Here is a 20,851-nt window from a genome sequence, read left to right as displayed (position 1 = left end):
GTGGCCTTTGTTGTGTTTTTTCTTCTTCCCTCTTCCTTTTCCCTTTAATTAAATAATCCTTATCTCAAACCTTGAGCCCTTTGTGTCGTATTTTCTCCCTTCCCCTTTTAGGAGGGGGAGCAAGAGAGTGGCCGTGGTGGAACTCGGCTGCCCACCTGAGTAAAAAACCACGCTCGGGTAGGAAGGGACCTTAAAGATCATCTAGTTTCAACCCCCCTACAATGGGCAGGGATGCCACCCACTAGATCAGGGTGCCCAGGGCCTCGACCAGCCTGGTATTGAACACCTCCAGGGATGAGGCATCCACAACCTCTCTGGGCAAGCTCTTCCAGTGCCTCACCAACCTCTGAGTGAAGAATTTCCTCCTGACCTCTATTCTAAATCTCCCCTCTTTTAGTTTAAAGCCATTTCCCTTTGCCCTGCCATTGTCTGCCTGATCAAAAAGTTTTTCTCCATCTTTTTTATAACCCCCCTTTCAGTACTGAAAAGCCACAAGAAGGTCAACCCAGAGCTTTCTCTTCTGTAGGCTGAACAGACCCAACTCTCTCAGCCTTTCTTCATAGGAGAGGTGCTCCAGCCACATGGTCGTCTTCATGGCCCTCCTCTGGACCTTCTCTAGCAGATGCACATCCTTCTTATGCTGGAAGCCCCAAACCTGGATGCAGTACTCCAAGTAGGGACTCATGAGGGCAGAGTAGAGGGGGACAATCACCTCCCTCAACCTGCTGGCCACTCCTGTTGTCATCAGGCCCCATAGACTTGTACTTGTTTAGTTTCATCACGTGGTCCCGAACTTGCTCTTTGCTTAGAGTGGGTGGGACTTTGCTCCCCCAGCCACAGAATCCCTTCCTTTTATTCTTCGCATCCCTTACCAAGCTCACTTCCATCCGTGCCTTGGCTTGGTGCTTGGTGCCATGACCACTTCCTTGGGGAGCCTGTTCCAGTGCCTGACCACCCTCTCAGTGAATAACTGTTTCCTAATATCCAATCAGAACCTCCCCTGATGCAGCTTCATGCCGTTCCCTCAGGTTCTATCTCTGGTCACCAGAGAGAAGAAATTGGCACTTTCCCCTCTGCTCCCCATCACGAGGAAGCTGTAAACCACAGTGAGGTCACCCCTCAATCTTCTCTTCTCTAAGCTGAACAAACCAAGTATCCTCAGCTGCTCCTCATATATCTTTCACTCTAGACCCTTCACCATCATAATTAATCAATTAATTAGGTTACCATATAAATTTTCTACAGTCTAACATGGAAAACAATATTTTGCCTGGTAAAATTATGGAAATTATCCTGGGAGTTATTGAAGTGCACCTGGGGGACAAAGAAGTCATTGGTCCCAGCCAACATGGGTTCACAAGGGGTAGGTCCTGTTTGACTAACTTGATTTCTTCTTATGAAAAGATCACCCATCTAATCGATCAAGGGAAACCAGCTGATGTGATCTTTTTGGATTTCAGTAAAGCTTTCAACACAGTTTCCCATAGATTCCTGCTGGACAAAATGTCCAGCATACAGCTAGATAAAAGCATCATACAATGGGTGAACAATTGGCTGACGGGCAGGGCTCAAAGGGTTATGGTAAATGGGGTTACATCTGGCTGGCGGCCAGTCACCAGTGGGGTCCCTCAAGGATCCATTTTAGGGCCGCTTCTTTTCAGTGTTTTCATAAACGATTTGGATGTAGGACTAGAGGGTGTTTTGAGTAAATTTGCTGATGATACTAAGCTGGGAGGAGCTGCTGACTCTGTTGAGGGTGGAAAGGCCTTGCAGAGAGATCTGGACAGATTGGAGAGCTGGGCGATCACCAACCACATGAAGTTTAACAAGAGCAAGTGCCAGGTCCTGCACCTGGGAAGGGGCAACCCTGGCTATACGTACAGACTGGGCGATGAGATGCTGGAGAGCAGCCCTGCAGAGAGGGATCTGGGGGTTTTGGCTGATAGCAAGCTGAATATGAGCCAGCAGTGTGTCCTGGTAGCCAGGAGGGCCAACCGTATCCTGGGGTGCATCAAGCACGGCATCGCTAGTCGGTCGAGGGAAGTGATTGTCCCGCTCTACTCTGCGCTGGTGTGGCCTCACCTCGAGTACTGTGTGCAGTTTTGGGCACCACAGTACAAAAAGGATGTGAAACTGTTGGAGAGCGTCCAGAGGAGGGCGACAAAGATGGTGAAGGGCCTAGAGGGGAAGAGGTATGAGGAGCGGCTGAGGTCACTTGGCCTGTTCAGCCTGGAAAAGAGGAGGCTGAGGGGAGACCTCATCACAGTCTACAGCTTCCTCACGACAGGGAGTGGAGGGGCAGGCACTGATCTATTCTCTTTAGTGACCAGTGATAGGACCCGAGGGAATGGAGTCAAGCTGCGACAGGGGAGGTTCAGGCTGAATATCAGGAAGAGGTTCTTCACCAGGAGGGTTGTCGCACACTGGAACAGGCTCCCCAGGGACACAGTCACTGCACCAAGCCTGTTGGAGTTTAAGAAGCATTTGGAGTATGCTCTTAGTGATATGGTCTGAATTTTTGTGTAGACCTGCGTAGTGCCAGGAGTTGGACTTGATGATCCTTGTGGGTCCCTTCCAACTCGGGATATTCTGTGATTCTATGATTATATAAACAAGGCAAAAGACATCTGAAACACCATTAATGGATTAGAAAATTTAAAATATATAAAGCCTTTGTAAAACACTTCTGATAAATGCGTACTGCCAAATCATGTCGAGCTTTTCATCCACCAGAACCCCCAGGTCCTTCTCTGCAGAGCTGCTCTCAGCGAGTTCTTTTCCCACTCTATACTCACGTCTGGGATTGACCCAACCCAGGTGCAGCACCTTGCACTTTGACTTGTTGAATCTCATTAGGTTCACATGGGCACACTTTTCTAGCTTGTCCATGTGCCTTTGGATGGCATCCCTTCTTTCTCTTGTATAGACTGCACCACTCAGCTTGGTGTCATCTGCAAACTTGCTGAGGGTGCACTCGATCCCACTGTCTATGTTGTTGATAGAGATATTAAACAGTACCGGTCCCAATACAGACCCCTGAAGGACAGCACTCATCACTGGCCTCCACCTGGACATAAAGCCATTGACCACCACTCTCTGGGTGCGACCTTCAAGCCAATTCCTTATCTACTCAATGTTCTGCGCTTCAAATCCATCTCTCTCCAGTTTGGAGATCAGGATGTCATGTGGGACCATATCAAAGGCCTTACAGAAGTCCAGGTAGATGACATTGGTTGGTCTTCCCTTATCAACTGATGCAGTGACTCCACCATAAAAGGCCGCCAGATTGGTCAGGCACAACTTGCCCTTAGTGAAGCCATGATGGCTGTCTCGGATCACTTCCTTGTCTTCCAAGTGCCTTGACATTGCTTCCAGGAGGATCTTTCTGATGATCTTCCTAGGCACAGAGGTTGAGGCTCACCAGTCTGTAGTTCCCCGGGTCCTCCTTTCTACCCTTTTTAAAAATGGGAGTGATGTTTCCCTTTTCCCAGTCACCAGGGACTTCGCCTGACTGCCAGGACTTTTCTAATATGATGGAGAGAGTCTTTGCAACTATATCAGCCGATTCCCTCAGGACCCTGGGATGCATGTCATCAGGCCCCATAGACTTGTACCTGTTCAGTTTCATCAGGTGGTCTCAAACCTGCTGTTCGCTTACAGTGGGTGGGACTTTGCTCCTCCAGCCTCCATCTATGGGTTCAGGGAAATGAAAGACTTGAGAATCCTAACTGGCAGTGAAGACTGAGGCAAAGAAGTTGTTGAGTACCCTCAGCCTTCTCCATGTCTGTCATTACTAGTTCTCCCTTCTCATTTATCAGAGGAGGAACACTCTCCTTGGCCTTTCTTTTCTGGCCAATGTTCCTATAGAATCCCTTCTTGTTATTTTTTGTATCCCTTGCCAAGATCAGTTCCATCTGTGCCTTGGCCTTCCTGATCCAATCCCTACACATCCAGACTGCATCCCTGTAATCTTCCCAGGCCACGTGTCCCTACTTCCAGTGCCTGTGCATTTCCTTCTTGTGCCTCAGTTCAACTAATATCAATGTTATTCATTTTATCATCTCATTTATGACCTCTGTAATGCATTTTGAGATCTTTTGGTAAAACATACAAAAAAAGCAACGCTATATTATATAATACAAAATCTAAATGTCAGTATTTGCTTTGTAGAGCTGTGAGTTCAGGAAGATTTTTATCATATTGAATGTGGATTTATCAGTTCTCTTTCCAGAGGTGTGGGTTGTTTTTTTCTTAATTAGTCTGCTTAGAGTAATTAACAGAATTAGGATGTGCCTCCAAAATTTAGCCGCGTTCTTGTCATAGAAAGCAATAGCAAAGGCATAACAGCTGAAAGTATCTAAAGTCACAGAAAGACTGATTAATTTTATTGTTTGTCCTTTCAGTATTTCCTTCTTGTGCCTCAGTTTGTCCAGCAGGTCCTTGCACAGCCATCCCGGTTGTCTGCCCTCCCTGACCGCTTTCATACACAGGGGGATGGAGAGTTCTTGTGCTCTGAGGAAAACATCCTTAAAGAGTTGCCAGCTCTGCTCAGCTCCTTTGTCCCTGAGGACAGTGTTCCAGGGGATCTTGTCCACTAGGTCTTTAAACATCTGGAAGTTCGCTCTTTGGAAGTTCAGGGTCCTGACTTTGCTCTTTGCCAAGCCCATATGCCTCAAGATCACAAACTCAACCAGGGCATGGTCACTGCAGCCCAGACTGCCTCCAGATAACTATCCTCAGGATAACTCCAAGAGTCTCCTGGATTGCTTACAGCCTGCTGTGTAGCTTTTCCAGCAGACATCTGGGGGGATGAAGTGACCCGTCAGGATGAGAGCATGCAAGCATCACGCTTCTTGTAGCTGAAGGAAGGCCTCATCCCAAAAGGGTACTAGTGGGCTTCTGGCATAGCTGCCTTAGAGACAGAGGACATTAAACAGTTGTCTACCTTGCCCGGTCTCTCGGAGGACCCTTCTGTTGTGGGGTTGCTGAAGGTCGAAGAACAGCAGGTGCCAATCTCTACCACAGTGATGCACCAGCAGCAATATCGCACCAACCGAGACTCCCCGATTCCCATCCATAAACTGATTCATTAACTGGAGAGCAAAGGAGCGATCAGCAAGACTAACTCACACTTTATTGGTATCATAGAATCATTAAGGTTCGAAAAGACCTCCAAGATCATCTCTTCCAACTGTCCCCCTACCAGCAATGTCACCCACTAAACCACATCCCTAAGCACCACATCCAACCTCCAACCTTAAACACCCCCAGGGACAGTGACTGCACCACTTCCCTGGCCAACCCCTTCCAATGCCTGACTACTCTTTCTGAGAAGAAATATCTCATAATTTCGCAACTTGAGGCCATTCCCTCTAATCCTATCACTGGATATCTGCGAGAAGAGGCCGACCCTCAGCGCCCCACAACCTCCTTCCAGGTACAGAGCTGTAACGTCTCCCCTGACCCTCCTCTTCTCCAGACTAAAGAAACCCAGTTCGCTCAGCTGCTCCTCATAGGACTTGTGTTCCAGGCCCTTCACCAGCTTTGTAGCCCTTCTCTGGACACGTTCCAGGGCCTCGATGTCCTTCTTGTAGTGAGGGGCCCAAAAGTGAATGCAGTACTCGAGGTGCAGCCTCACCAGAGCAGAATACAGGGGGACGATCACCTCCCTGGCCCTGCTGGCTACACTATTCCTGGTACAAGCCAGGATGCCGTTGGCCTTCTTGGCCACCAGGGCACACTGTCGGCTCATGTTCAAGCGACCATTGACCAACACCCCCAGATACTTTTCCTCTACAACTCTCTAACAACTGTGTCCCAAACGTGTAGAGTTGCATGGGATTGTTGTGACCAAAGTGTAGGACCAGGGACTTGGCCTTGTTGAACCTTATTGAACTATATGGCCAGTGTGAAAGTCTCATGGTGAGTGGAGACAAACAGTGGACTATCGTGGCCTGAATGAAGTCACGCCACCACTGAGTGATGCAGTGCCGGACATGCTAGAACTCCAGTACGAACTGGAATCAAAGGCAGCCAAGTGGTACGCCACAATTGATATCGCTAATGCATTTTTCTCCATCCCTGCAGAGTGCAGGCCACAGTTTGCTTTCACTTGGAGGGCAGTCCAATACACCTGGAATCGGCTGCCCCAGGGGTGGAAACATAGCCCTACCATTTGCCATGGACTGATCCAGTCTGCGCTGGAACAGGGGGAAGCTCTTGAACACCTGCAGTACATTGATCACAACAATGTGTGGGGTGACACAGCAGAAGACGTTTTCAAGAAAGGGAAGAAAATAGTCCAAATCCTTCTGAAGGCTGGTTTTGCCATAAAACAAGATAAAGTCAAAAGATGTGCGAAGATCTATTTTTTAGGAATAAAATGGCATGATGGATGTCATCAAACCCCAAAGGATGTGATCAACAAAATAACAGCTATGTCTCCACCAACTAGCAAAAAAGAAACACAAACTTTCCTAGTTTTTTTTGAGTTTTTGGAGAATGCACATTCCAATTTACAGTCTGATTATAAACCCACTCTATCTAGTAACCCATAAGAAGAACGATTTCAAATGGGTCCCAGAGCAATGACAAGCCTTTGAACAAATTAAACGGGAGATAGTTCATGCAGTAGCCCTTGGGCCAGTCCAAGCAGGACAAGATGTAAAGAATGTGCTTTAGGCTGAAGCCAGGGAGAACAGCCCCAACTGCAGCCTCTGACAGCCTGGGGAAACTCAAGGTCAACCCCTTGGGTTTTGGAGGCGGGGATACACAGGATCTGAAGCCTGCAACCGAGAAAGAGATATTGGCAGCATATGAAGGGGTTTGATCTGCTTCGGAAGTGGTTCGTACTGAATCACAGCTCCTATAGCACCCCGACTGCCAGTACTGGGCTGGATGTTCAAAGGACTGGCCCCATCTACAACATCATGCAACTGATGCTACATGGAGAAAGTGTATTGCACTGATCACTCAGCAGGCTCGAATAGGAAATCCCAGTTGCACAGGACTCCTGGAAGTGATTGTGGACTGGCCAGAAGGCAAATATTTTGGGATATCACTGGAGGAGGAGGTGGTCCAACCTGGGCCACCCATCTGCGCTGCTGCACTGTCGTAAGATATTGCCACCCGGGGAGAGATCCTGGTTATAAAAGTACGCCATGTAGATGCTCACGTGCCCAAGGATCGGGCTACTGAAGAACATCAAAACAACCAGCAGGTGGATCAGGCTGCTAAGATTGAAGTGGCTCAGGTGGACCTGGACTGGCAACATAAAGGTGAATTATTGATAGCCCGATGGGCCCATGACACCTCAGGCCATCAAGGTAGAGATGCAACATACAGATGGGCTCGTGATCGAGGGGTGGACCTGACCATGGACACTATAGCACAGGTTATTCATGACTGTGAAACATGTGCTGCAGTCAAGCAAGCCAAGCGGTCAAAGCCTCTTTGGTATGGAGGACGATGGCTGAAATATAAATATGGAGAGGCCTGGCAGATTGATTACATCACACTCCCTCAAACCCGCAGCAGCAAGCGCCACGTACTTACAGTGGTGGAAGCAACCACCGGATGGCTGGAAACATATCCTGTGCCCCATGCCACCGCCCGGAACACTATCCTGGGCCTTGAAAAGCAAGTCCTATGGTGACATGGCACCCCAGAAAGAATTGAGTCAGATAATGGGACTCATTTCCAAAACAACCTCATAGACACTTGGGCCAAAGAACATGGTATTGAGTGGGTGTATCACATCCCCTATCATGCACCAGCCTCTGGGAAAGTTGAACGATACAGTGGACTGTTAAAGACTACACTGACGGCAACAGGTGCTGGGACATTCAAAAATTGGGATACACATTTAGCAAAGGCCACCTGGTTAGTCAATACTAGGGGATCTGCCAACCGTGCTGGACCTGCCCAATCAAACCTGTTCTGTAATGTAGAAGGGCATAAATTTCCTATAGTGCATGTAAGGAACATGCTGGGGAAAAGAGTCTGGGCTACTCCTGCCTCAGGAAAAGGCAAACCCATTTGTGGGATTGCTTTTGCTCAGGTACCTGGACACATGGTGGGTAATGATAACAACAAATGAATTTTTATAGAACTGGACAAACACAGCTGTGCAATGGAACCAGAACGAGCTCCGAAGTGTAACAAGCCAACATCACGCACCATCTCTTCTGCCCTGAAAGACTGCTGTGACAGATGGAGCCCGAAGTCAGTCACAGACTAAAAAAAGTCAGCGGACATTTTATACACATATATCCCAATTAATCACCACTTCTCATATATCAGAAAATCTGGGACCCAATCATGACATAAATGGTATGGAATAAGGGGTGGATATCTGTCCTGGTTCCAGTTAGGACAGAGTTAATTTTCCCTCATAGTAGCTGGTAGGGTGCTATGTTTTGGATTAGGATGAGAAGAGCGCTGATAACATGCTGATGTTTTAATTGTTGCAGAGCAGTGCTTACACCAAGCCAAGGACTTTTCAGCTTCTCGCTCTGTCCTGCCAGCGGGCAGGCTGGGGGTACAGCAGGAGCTGGGAGGGGACAGACCCAGGACAGCTGACCCAAACTGGCCAAAGGGGTATTCCATACCATCTGACGTCATGCTGAATAATTAATACGAGGTGGATGGCCGGGGTGAGGGGATCAGCTGCTCAGGGATAGGCTAGGCATTGGTCAGCGGGTGGTAAGCAATTGCATTATGCATCACTTGTTTTGTATACATTATTAACAGTATTACTATTATCATTATTATTTTCCTTTATTTTCTATCCTAATAAGCTGTCTTTATCTCAACCCATAAGGTTTCACTTTTTTTTCCTATTCTCCCCCCCATCCCACAGAGGGGGGCTTGGGGAGGGTAAGCAAACTACTTTGTGGTGTTTAGCTACCAGCCAGGTTAAATCACAACACAGTGCATTGGCTTTTTTGTCATGCTTGCTGGTATTTTGATGTGCAAAACACAGGTCTTAAGGGGAGGTGTTCTTTTTGTTTGAAATACTACATGTTTATGAAGCAACATGTGGGATGAGTATCCTTTCATTCTCTATGTGTTACAGAAGCAAACAGGTAGGAGGTAAACCATTTGAATTAACATTAATTGCAACTGATTTTAGTTATCTTTGGAACTTTTTTTCGGGGGAGGATTTTTTTTTCCTTATACCTGTTTTAACTGAATGAAAGATTCACATGCAGAACTTGGGGAATTAGCAAAGACATAGACTTTAAAACAACCGACCAACCAAACAAAAAACAAACAAACCAAAACAAGCCCTAAACCTTGAAGAGGCAGAAGACCAACCAACCAACAAACTCCCTGTCCTTCTGTAATCTGAAATACCTATGCAAATAGACAGTCTCCTCAACTTATATAAGTAGGTAAACTGTTACTATACTTCAGTTGTATGCACACAGCTTAAAAAAGGTGATATTGGATAGCATATTTTAATTGGCTATTTTCTTTGCTCTTCATTAAAGCAGGAAATGTAATTATTTTGAAAGCATTGCAACCTTTTCTTATTATCTTTTATTGAGCCATCTGTATACTAACAATTAACACTTGAAAATAATTTTAGGTAGTTGCTAAAGTATATGTTTACAACTAGAAAAGGAACAAATACTTAATATGTTTCTTGTTGTTTATTCAGTGAAACTAGATTGGTAAGTATCTCTTTGGAGAAGCTGTTTCTAAGGTTGTCTAATTTGACTCTTGAAGATAAACATTGATATATTCTATCATATATAGACATACATCCATACCTAATGATAAGGAGAGGTGCTCCTTAATCATCTTGGTGGTCCTCCATTGGACTTTTTCCAGTATGCCCATGTCTCTCTTGTACTGAGAGGCCCAGAACTGAATGCAGGACTCCAGGTATGGCCTTACCAATGCTGAGAAGAGGAGAAGGATCACCTCTCTTGACCTGCTGGTGATACTTTGCCTAATGCAGCCAGGAATACTATTAGCCATGAATACTGTTAAATGAGATAAACCCATGTCCTTCAGTATTAATGTGATATTACACTTTGGAAAGTTTTAAAAGTTACTGGGGAAGTTCCACAAACAATTTTTTTTTTCTTTTCAGGCTTAATTTAAGGTTAAATCATAAGTGTTCTGAAAGCACATTGCTTCCCCCAATGAATAATGTTGATACAGAGGCTAAACTGAAAGGTGATTATTGACAGATTTTTATCCTTTGTGCATTTTGTGCCAGCGTGGTGAAGATCCCGCTGACTGGAAGAGGAAAAACATAACCCCCATTTTCAAAAAAGGAAAAAAGGAAGACCCAGGCAACTACAAGGCCAGTCAGTCTCACTGCTGTGTCTAGCAAAACCATGGAGCAGATCCTCCTGGAAACTATGCTAAAGCACATGGAAAATAAGGAGGGGATGGGTGACAGCCAACGTGGCTTCACTAACGGCAGATCACACCTGACAAGTCTGGTGGCCTTCTATGATGGGGTTACAGCACTGGCAGATAGAGGAAGAGCAACTGACATCATCTACCTGGACTTGAGCAAAGCATTTGACACTGTCCCCCATGATATCCTTGTCTCTAAATTAGAGACACGGATTTGATGGATGGGCCACTCAGTGGGTAAGGAATTGGTTGGATGGTTGCTTTCAAAGAGTTGAGGTCAACAGCTCAGTGTCCAAGTGGAGACCAAGTGCTGTTCCTGAGGGGTCGGTATTGGGACCAGCACTGTTTAACATCTTTGTCGGTGATATGGACAGTGAGACTGAGTGCCAAAGGCACCAAGCTGGGTGGTGTGGTTGACATGCTGGAGGGAAGGGACGCCACCCAGAGGGACCTGGACAAGCTTGAGAGGTGGGCCTGCGCGAACCTCATGAGGTTCAACAAGGCCAAGTGCAAGGTCCTATATTTGGGCTGGGGCAATCCCAAGCACAAATACAGGCTGGGAAGATAATGGATTGAGAGCAGCCCTGATGAGAAGGACCTGTAGGTGTTGGTGAATGAGAAGCTCAATATGAGCCAGCAATGTGCACTTGCAGCCCAGAAAGCCAACGGTATCCTGGGCTGCATCAGAAGAAGCATGGCCAGCAGGTCAATGGAGATGATTTTCCCCCTCTGCTCTTATCAGACCCTATCTGGAGTACTGCATACTACTCTAGGGCCCCCTGCACAAGAAGGACATGGATGTGTTAGAATGAGTCCAGAGGAGGGCCACAAAGGTGATCAAAGGACCAGAGAACCTCTCCTATGAAGATAGGTTGAGGGAGTTGGGGTTGTTCGGACAGGAGAAGAGAATGCTTCAGGGAGACCTTAGAACAGCCTTCTAGTAGCTCAAGGCCTACAGAAAAGCTGGGGAGGGGCTCTTCATCAGGGATTATAGTGATAGGACAAAGTAATGGCTTTAAACTAAAAAAAGGTAGATTTAGATTACCTATAAGGAAGAAATTCTTTACTCTGAGGTTGGTGAGGCACTGGTGGAGGTGCAGACAGCTGGGATGCCAAGGTGCAGCTGCAGACAGCTGGGACAGCTACTTCATTGAAGTGAAATGGACCGTATTTGGATGCAACCGAATACCTGCCAATAGATCAAGGGGCATGCTCAACTCTATTTAACACAGCTATTAACAGCAAAATTGAATGTGTAGTGGGTTTACGTGGCAAGGTTTTGGTAGCAGGGGGGCTGCAGGGGCGGCTTCCGTGAGAAGAATCTAGAAGCTGCCCCATGTTAGGTAAGGGCCCCACTGCTGACCAGAGACAAGCCAATAAGTGATGTTGTTTTGCACCTCTGTGAGAGCATATTTAAGACAGGGGAAAAAAAATAAAAACACTACTACACAGCAGCTGGGAGACTGAGAGGAGTGAGAAACAGCCTTGCAGACACCAAGGTCAGTGAAGAAGGAGGGGGAGGAGGTGCTCCAGGAACCAGAGCTGAAGTCCCCTGTGGCCTGTGGTAAGGACCATGGTGAAGCAGGCTGTCCCCCTGCAGCCCATGGAGTACCACGCTGGAGCAGGGTTCCACACTACAGCCCGTGGAGGAGACCACGGTGGAGCAGATGGACCTGCACCGACAGAGGCTGCAGCCTGTGGAGGACCCCCACCAGAGCAGATTCCGGGCCAAACCTGTAGCCCATGGAGAGGAGACCACATAGGAGCAGGTGACCTGGCAGGAGCTGCTGCCCGTAGGGGACCCAGGCTGGAGCAGTGTGCTCCTGATGGATGGACCCCGTGGTACGGACCCATATTTGGAGCAGTTCTTGAAGAGCTGCTACCTGTGGGAAGCCCACACAGGATCAGTTCGGGAAGGACTGCACCCCGTGGGAGGGACCCCACAGTGCAGGGGATGAGAGTGACCGTGAAGGAACAGTGGAGACGAAGTGCTATAGACTGACTGCAATCCCCATTCCCCCGCACCGCTTGGGGGGAGGAGGTGGAAGAGGGTGGATGTGGGAAAGGTGTTTTTGGTTTCTTTCCTTTGTTTCTCACTTCTCTACCTTGTTAGTAATAGGCAATAAATCTTACTACCTCCCTACTCTGAGTCTGTTTTGCCCGTTACGATAATTGTTGAGCGATCTCCCTGTCCTTATCTCAAACCTTGAGCCCTTTTCATCGTATTTTCTCCCCCTTCCTCTTTGAGGAGGGAGAAATGAGAAAGCAGCTGTGGTGGAACTCAGCTGCCCACCCGAGTAAAACCACCACAACACGTAATCTGTGAGTACCTAATGATGATACTTCAGATTTACTATGAAACCAGTTGTTTTGATTCTTCCAAATCATAAATTTAAAAATGCTAGTATACAGAGTAAATTTGAACAGGCAGGTATAACAAATAGAGTTACATGAGTTAAAGTTCAGTGGGGTCCTGCTCATGGCCAAGATAGACTTAACTTTCCTCATAGTAGCTGGTATGGTGTTTTGTTTTGGATTTAGGGTGAAAATAGTTTTGATAACACACTGATGTTTTAGCTGTTCCTGAGCAGTGCTTACACTGCATCAAGGATTTTTTTTTTTTTTTGCTTCTTATGCTGCCCCACTGTCATGGTTTTGACTGGGACAGAGTTAGTTTTCTAACAACAATGCTTTCAGTTGTTGCAGAGCAGTCCTTGATTCTCCAAGCACTTCTTTTTGCTTTTTATGCTGCTGTCAGCAAGGAGGCTTGGGGAGCACCAGAAGCTGGGAGGGGACACAGCCAGGACTAGCGACCCAGGCTGACCAAAGTGATTCCATACCATATGACATCATGCTTGGTAATAAAAGCTAGAGTAAAGAAGAAGGAAGGGGGTAGGCGTTCAGAGCAATATGATGGCATTTGTCTTCCCAAGAAACCATTACACGTGATGAGCCCTGCTTTCCTGGAAGTGGCTGAGTATCTGCCTGCTGATGGCAAGTAGCAAATGAATTCCTTGTTTTGCTTTGCTTGCACATGCTGCTTTTGTTTTACCTAGTAAACTGTTTTTGTCTCAACCCATGAGTTCTCTCACTTCTGCCTTTCTGATCCTCTCCCCCATCCCACCTAGGGAGAGTAAGTGACTGGCTACATGGCACTTAGCTGCCTGCCAGGTTAAACCACACCAGGTTTTACAAAGCATTCTGCAGGCATGAAATCTGGAAGAGTTTGAATAATACAGGAGATTAAAACCAAATTCAGTATATGACTGAATTTGTTCCAAAGTACCTTAAATATTACATCTAAGTCGCAGTGGCTAAACTATTACCATGTCCTTGTAATACACTTCAATGCATATGTCTGAGTTTTAATTTCTTAAAATTACAATAATTAAAAAAAAATGCTTAATTTTAAAACAGATTAGAACAGGACAATGATGTGCAATACAGTACCTAGAAGTGGTATTTTAATGTTTACTTTAAAAATAAACCATCTCCATGATTAATCTTACTGTGCAAAATAAGTTTTCCAGAAATGACTTAACATTTTAAACTCTTTGATCCCACGAAAAGTAAAAAGATATTAACACACAAGAAGGGTGTATATGGCACAGTACATGTCACAAAGTAACAATAACCTACAGTTAGGAAGGAAGTATTTCATTTTGCAAGGAAGCACTATAATTTATGCAAGTTAAGGAGGTTAAAAAAAAATCCTCTTTTGTGACACAGATTTTTTTCTTTATACTTGCTACATGTGTATTTGTATATACATCTAATTTTTAAGCAAGAAAATAAACATGGCATAGATTTGCTCATTTGTTCCTTAAAACCTTCAGAGTTAATACCTTTTACTTTGCACTTGCAAAAAATTTTAAGTGCATGCAGTCAATTAACACAGCTCAAATTAAGCTGTGTTAGTTCTCTCCTTACAATGAAACAGATATACCTTTATCCCATGTTCAGAAGTCTGTAACACACTTAGGCTTTTCAGTCCAACAACACTTTTTAAACGGGGGACTGAGAAGTCAGCACTTTTGAGAAAAGTTTGCTAACATTTACATAAAATAAAGTTAAAACAATACTACTACTTTAAGTTTTGAGGGAAAGAGACATGTAATAGGACAGTAGAAGTCTAGTCAATTAAAAAAAGGATGTCTTGAAGCAGTTTCAGATATTCATGTTCCCAACCTCACCATTTTAATGAATATTTTCATATTTTTTTGAAGTGGTTTTGTCCTTGAACCAAATCTCTGAATGATGCTAATATATATCCCACAGAGAAGGGATTTAATGTTTCATGCATTTGGAAAAAAAATAAAAACACTTGGGAGAAACCTCTAGCATTACAACAAGAAAAATCAGGAAAATGCAGAAACAGTTTTGACCTGAGTAACAAATGTGCCATCTACCTCTCCTGAAGCAAACATATAGTTAAATAATTATACTTAAACATCTATAAAATTAAACAAATCCAAGGTGTCTTCTATTTTATCTTGGTCTTGGATTTTGAAACAGCAGCTAACACTTTCACCAACCAAAATTAGGCCAAAATGAGACAACGTTATTACTGGTAGCATTATACCTGTCTCCACCCATCTTTTTTTTTTTTTTTCCTAAACACCAGTTAAGAAACCCAACACCCTTCTCCATATACAGAAGACCAACTGTAATATTTAATGTAGGAAATAGGACATACATGAGCAAGCATTTAAATAAAACCTGACTTTTCAATGAGGTAAGGAGAGATGAAAGGAAAAGGCAGTTTATTCCCCCAATGTAAGTCACTACTTTCATGCACGTGACCCAAGACAAACATCCCACATCCATTTGAAACATCCCCATTCATCCACACACCAGACACTGGTGCATACATATTTCAAGACCTGCTAGTCTAAGGAAGAAGCTGTATTACCCCAGGAACTACACAACATAGTAGAGCACATCAGATATGGACAACTGCATTTTAATTCAAAAGGCTTATCTTAACACAAGCCAAACTCCTATCAAACAAACAATGCCTTTGCACACTCGTGGCTCCAAAATAACCACCTCTATTTTAATTAAAGAGAAATGATACAATAGATTTTATTTCCTAAACACTAGATGGATTCCAAAGGTATTAAAAATCCTGCTAACCTCCAGCATACTTCAGGTTACTCTTGAGCTTCATGCATGCATCTGGGGCTTTGATTTCTTCTTTTGCTTTTGAAATCGGTCTGGGCATAAACCCCTTATCCCAGCTGACCTCATGAAATAAAAATGAGGATAAAAAAAATTGCAACCGGTGACCCAACAACCTTTCCAAGGCTCACAGAACAACGCAGATATTAAAGCCTGTCACCATCAGTCTGCAAAGCAACTTCCCTTCTAGTCCTTTCCTTAACCTGCTGCCTTACATCACTTTCCTACACCCATCATCAGCGATCTCTCTCCCTCTCCAGCCTTCCTTTCCCTCTCCATTTTGGAAGGCCGGGTTTCTTTGCATATCAAACCCACCCACAGGAAACAGTTATTTATCCAACTACAAGCGCCTCGGCGAAGCCTGTATGCGAGTGCGCACACACAACACGGAGGCGGAGGAACGTCCCCGCTGCCAACGACACGGCCACTCCGCGGCGAAGGTGGCAAGTGCCCAGACCGCGACCGAACCCGACCGCGCCATGTAACACACAGGCGGGACCAGCCAGAAGGAGCCTGAGGCAGCGATGGCTAGGCTGCACCTCCAGCGGCACTTCAGGCGTATCTGCTGGGGACAACCCGCACTCACCCAGCAGAAGCAGCTTCAGCTCCCGGCGGGCGTCCCGCTTGTCCCGACGCAGCTGCCGCTCGATCTCGTCATTAATCCGCCGGGCTTCCTTGGCTTCCTCACTCAGGCAGCACGCCATGATGGACTCCAAAGTCATTCTTCGTAACTGCTTCAGACACAACCCCCACCCCCCGTAAAAACGTATGCTCGCGCACACACCCACCACCACAGCACTAGCCCTAGGGGACACAGACGTTCTCTGCCCGAGAGATCCAACCTGGGCACTGAAGGGTAAGCACAGAGCTGTCTCGATACCACACACGGGCACGGAAAAAGCGACAGCCCTCCCAGCAGCACAGATCCCGCGTTCCCTGCCTCTAAATAGCGACCGCTTTCAACTCCTTCTCTCCTCTAAATCATACACCAAACAACGTATAAGCAACCCCTGGAGAAGCCCTTGCAGCGCTACCTACACGAGACGAGCTACTCAGTACAGCTACCCCTCCTTCCCTCACTGCTTCCTCCTACTGCAACCAACGCAGTCCCCAAACGTCCCCCACCACCACCCTCCGAAGTAACCACCTCCCACGGAAATCCTAATGGCTGCTAATCCTGTCTTTCTCTTCCTCCGCCCCGCCCTCATCCGTCTCTCTCCGTCCGAAAGCGAGAGTTCGGCTCCTCCAAAAGCAGGCAAGCCCGACGTCACCTGGCAATCTCAGTACGTGTCTGTAGAGAGAACTTCTTTACGGTAGGCCTTTATTCACGGTACGGTCGCCCGTCCCTCTCGCGGGGAGAGCTGGTACTGGAGAGCCGTCGCAGCTTGTTCCTCTTACAAGGAAGAGAAGAGAGAAAGTAAGTACGGCTAGAGCATGTACAGCATGAACCCAGTTTGCTAGGGTTTTCAATAGCTTGGCTCTGTAGGCATGGTTAGGCAGAAATACGGCGAACTCTCTCTTCTACTGGCTCTCTCACTCTTTCACACCGCTGCGTGTCGGGAGTGGAATTAAGCTAACTCTGGGATGCTGTGTCTGACCAAGTCTGGTCCTTGAAGGTCTCACCTACCAGGCCCACAGCTGTCGGGAAGGGGAATATGGATGGTTTCTCACACCAAACAGCCATGTGAAACAGCCTTATTTGTAAAATACAGTATTTTATCTGTAAAATAAATTATACTTGTGAAATATAATTCTCTTATTTGTAAAATAGAGTAACTTACATGAGGAGAGAAGTGTCTTCCCTTGCTTATAAGAGCCTAATGTTCTATTGTCATGAGTATATTGTATTTTATATTCTGTTGTTGTGACTTTTATTCAACCAATGCTTTTAACTGCCATCCTTTTTCCCAACCCCAAACCAGCTTGCCTTCAATTACAGTACTAGAAAATATTTTAATGTGACCTTTAGCATCACTCAGAGTGGTGGCACTCAATTCAGTGGATGTATTGTGTTCTAGTTCTTGTGAATTTGTGAAATCTCTGCAAAATTCTCCCACCTGTCATTACCTTTTTTCCACCTCCACATTAAATTAGCTGTTTGGGAAGGTTGAAAAATCTTCCAAGAAAGTCATAGTAGTCTATTAAGTAGGTAGAGGGTTGCATCACTATATCTAGCTTATTGTGTGTTGTCCTTTCCAGCACCTATGGTCCTCTGTTTTGAAAATCATGTCTTCTTTCTTACACCTGTTCATATACTGACAATATGAATTAAGTAGAGCCTACCATAAGGCATAAGACTAAGAGAGAATTAAAAAATGAAAATGCAATAATCAATACAATAATATAGTTATCAGTTTTAGTGTGAATCTATAGAATAATAGAGTAGTTTAGGTTGGAAGGGACCTTAAAGATCATCTAGTTCCAACCCCTCTGCCATGGGCCGGAATACCTTCCAATAGGTCCGGTTGCCTAATGCCCCATCCAACCTGGCCTTGAATACTTCCAGGGAGGGGGCATCCACAACTTCTCAGGGCAACCTGTTCCAGTGCCTCGCCACCCTCAGTGTAAATAATTTCTTCCTTATATCTAAACTAAATTTGTCCTCTTTTAGTTTAAAGCCATTACTCCTTGTCCTATCACTATACTCCCTGACAAAGAGTCCCTCCCTAGCTTTCTTGTAGGCCCCCTTTAGGTACTGAAAGGAAATATTATATATACACAAAGCCATTTAAAAAAAAATATATTTTTAGAAGTATGTTTATTCCAGTAAATATGTGAATTTTAGTCTACATTTTATAATCCTATTATTATTAAAAATGATATTTCAGTATGAGTGAGCATCTTCTCTATTTACCTGATGTGGATTTTAAAATTTATATGCATGTAAGTATATGTATGTATTTATCTCCATCCCAGATTACTGTGTTAATTTCAGCAATAAAGATTTCTATACACTGAGTTATAGACTGGGTAAATGTAAAAATGCAAATAAGTAACCAAATGGAAAAAGATTTTCTTCATGAAATAAATTCTCAACACATCAGAATTTCTTTCTGCCCTGGTTTTGTCTGGGATAGAGTTAATTTTCCTCCTAGTAGCTGGTAGGGTGCTGTGTTTTGGATTTAGGATGAGAATAATGCTGATAACACACTGATGTTTAGTTGTTGCAGAGCAGTACTTACACTAAGTCAAGGACTTTTCTGCTTCTCATACCACTCTGCCAGAAAGAAGGCTGGGGTTCATGAGGAGCTGGGAGGGGACAGACCCAGGACAACTGACCCAAACTGGCCAAAGGGATATTCCATACCATATGACATCATGCTGACAAATTAAATATGGGGTGGGGGGCGCCGCTGCTCAGGAACAAGCTGGTCACTGGTCAGCAGGTGGTAAGCAATTGCATTATACATCGCTTGCTTTCTGCATTCTATTATTATTATTACCCCTCCTTTTCTGTCTTATTAAACTGTTTTTATTTTAACCCATGAGCTTTTACCTTTTCTTTTTTTTTTCCTCACGATTCTGTCCTCCATCCCACTGGGGGGGGGGGGGGTTGAGCAAACGCATGCGTGGTGCTTAGCTGCCTGCCTGGTTAAACCACAACAGCTCCTAAAAGCTGTGAAAATGGGTTTTCACAAAAATGTGAAAATGGGTTTGTGGTGCAGGTTACAAGAAATATTCAATGGATGTACAACTGCTCTGTGTCTGAAACACTGCCGCACTGAGTTGAAGTCCACAGCAAGCAGCATCTGGCAACAAGTCTAAAGAAAAGATATGCACAAGTCAATGAATTTGCAACATATGGATCAACCGATTAAAATCCCTCCTCAAACTGAGGGCACAGTAGTCCTCTTAAAAATCTACTAACTTCAAAAAATACTGTAATCTTCCCCATTAGAGGAAGTCTGATTTAGCTTTTTTAACCAACTCTTTTACATGCTCAGTGTAGAAAGCATGAACTATGTACCTCGACTGTGATTTAATTTTGCCTTTTTAATAAGAAAAAACATCACAAGGATGTCATGGTTTTGGCTGGAACAGAGTTAATTTTATTTGTATAGGCTCACACAATGCTGTGTTTTGGATTTCTGAGGAAAAAAGCAGTGATAACACAACAGTGTCTTTAGTTGTTGCAGAGCAGTGCTCACATGGAGCCAAAGTCTCTTCTGCTTCTTATGCTGCCCTGCCAGCAAGGAGGGGGGTGGGCAATAAGTTAAGCTGGGAGGGGACACAGCCGGGACAGATGACCCAGGCTGACCAAAGAGATTTTCCATGCCATATGACATCATACTCAGTAATAAAAGCTAGAGTAAAGGGGGGGGGGGGGGGAGGGCATTCAGAGTGGTGACATTTGTCTTCCCAAGAAACCATTACATGCGATTAGCCCTGCTTTCCTGAAAGTGGCAGAGCATCTGCTTGCTGAATGGAAGTAGCAAATGAATTCCTTATTTTGTTTTCCTTCCATGCATGGCTTTTGCTTTACCTAGTAAACTGTCTTTATCTCAAACCATGAGACCTCTAACTTCTACCTTTCTGATTCTCTCCCCCCTACCTCCTGAGGAGAGTGAGTGAATGAGTGACCATGTGGCATTTAGCTGCCTGATAGAGTTAAAACATAACAAAGGGCCATAAATTTAATCTGTATGTACCAGTCACATTGGCATCACTGGAGTCAAAAATCATTACTGAATACATATCTTCAGATTCTTAATGGATGAACCATCTAGTCCTGAATCTGTCATCAGCTGATAGCCATTACACACTGTTTTACCCATTTGCTTTATGACTTCTTAGAAGTCAGAAGAACACCCATAATGGATGTCCTGGTTTCAGTTAGGATAGAGTTAATTTTCCTCCTAGTAGCTGGTAGGGTGCTATGTTTTGGATTAGGATGAGAAGAGCGCTGATAACATGCTGATGTTTTAATTGTTGCAGAGCAGTGCTTACACCAGGCCAAGGACTTTTCAGCTTCTCGCTCTGTCCTGCCAGCGGGCAGGCTAGGGGTGCAGCAGGATCTGGGAGGGGACAGACCCAGGACAGCTGACCCAAACTGGCCAAAGGGGTATTCCATACCATCTGACGTCATGCTAAACAATATATAGGGGTGGCTAGCCGGAGTGGGGGGGCCAGCTGCTCGGGGATAGGCTGGGCATCGGTCAGCAGGTGGTGAGCAATTGCATTGTGCATCACTTGTTTTGTCCACATTATTAATAGTAGTACTATTATAGCTATTATTATTATTATTTTCCTGTCTTAATAAACTGTCTTTATCTCAACTCACAGGCTTCACTTT

General features: G+C 45.1%; 1 protein-coding gene across 2 annotated transcripts in view; it reads right to left on the bottom strand.

Moving 5' to 3' along the window:
* LOC125181580 (guanine nucleotide-binding protein G(q) subunit alpha-like) overlaps window positions 1-16,697 on the bottom strand; it is a 152,533-nt gene extending 135,836 nt beyond the window's left edge. Inside the window, exon 1 of one of the 2 annotated variants that reach the window (XM_066987321.1) lies at window positions 16,145-16,697. In XM_066987321.1, the coding sequence (XP_066843422.1) occupies window positions 16,145-16,280 (136 nt within the window). In that variant the 5' untranslated portion in view covers window positions 16,281-16,697. Of the gene's footprint in view, window positions 1-15,513; window positions 15,832-16,144 lie in introns of those variants that run through there. The other variant, XM_066987322.1, reaches the window with a different exon arrangement.
* Window positions 16,698-20,851: the final 4,154 nt, after the last annotated feature.

Source organism: Anser cygnoides, chromosome W (genome assembly GCF_040182565.1).
Source record: "Anser cygnoides isolate HZ-2024a breed goose chromosome W, Taihu_goose_T2T_genome, whole genome shotgun sequence".
NCBI lineage: Eukaryota > Metazoa > Chordata > Aves > Anseriformes > Anatidae > Anser > Anser cygnoides.
Note: the sequence above shows the minus strand (reverse complement) of the source record. Positions and strands in the feature narration are given on the sequence as shown.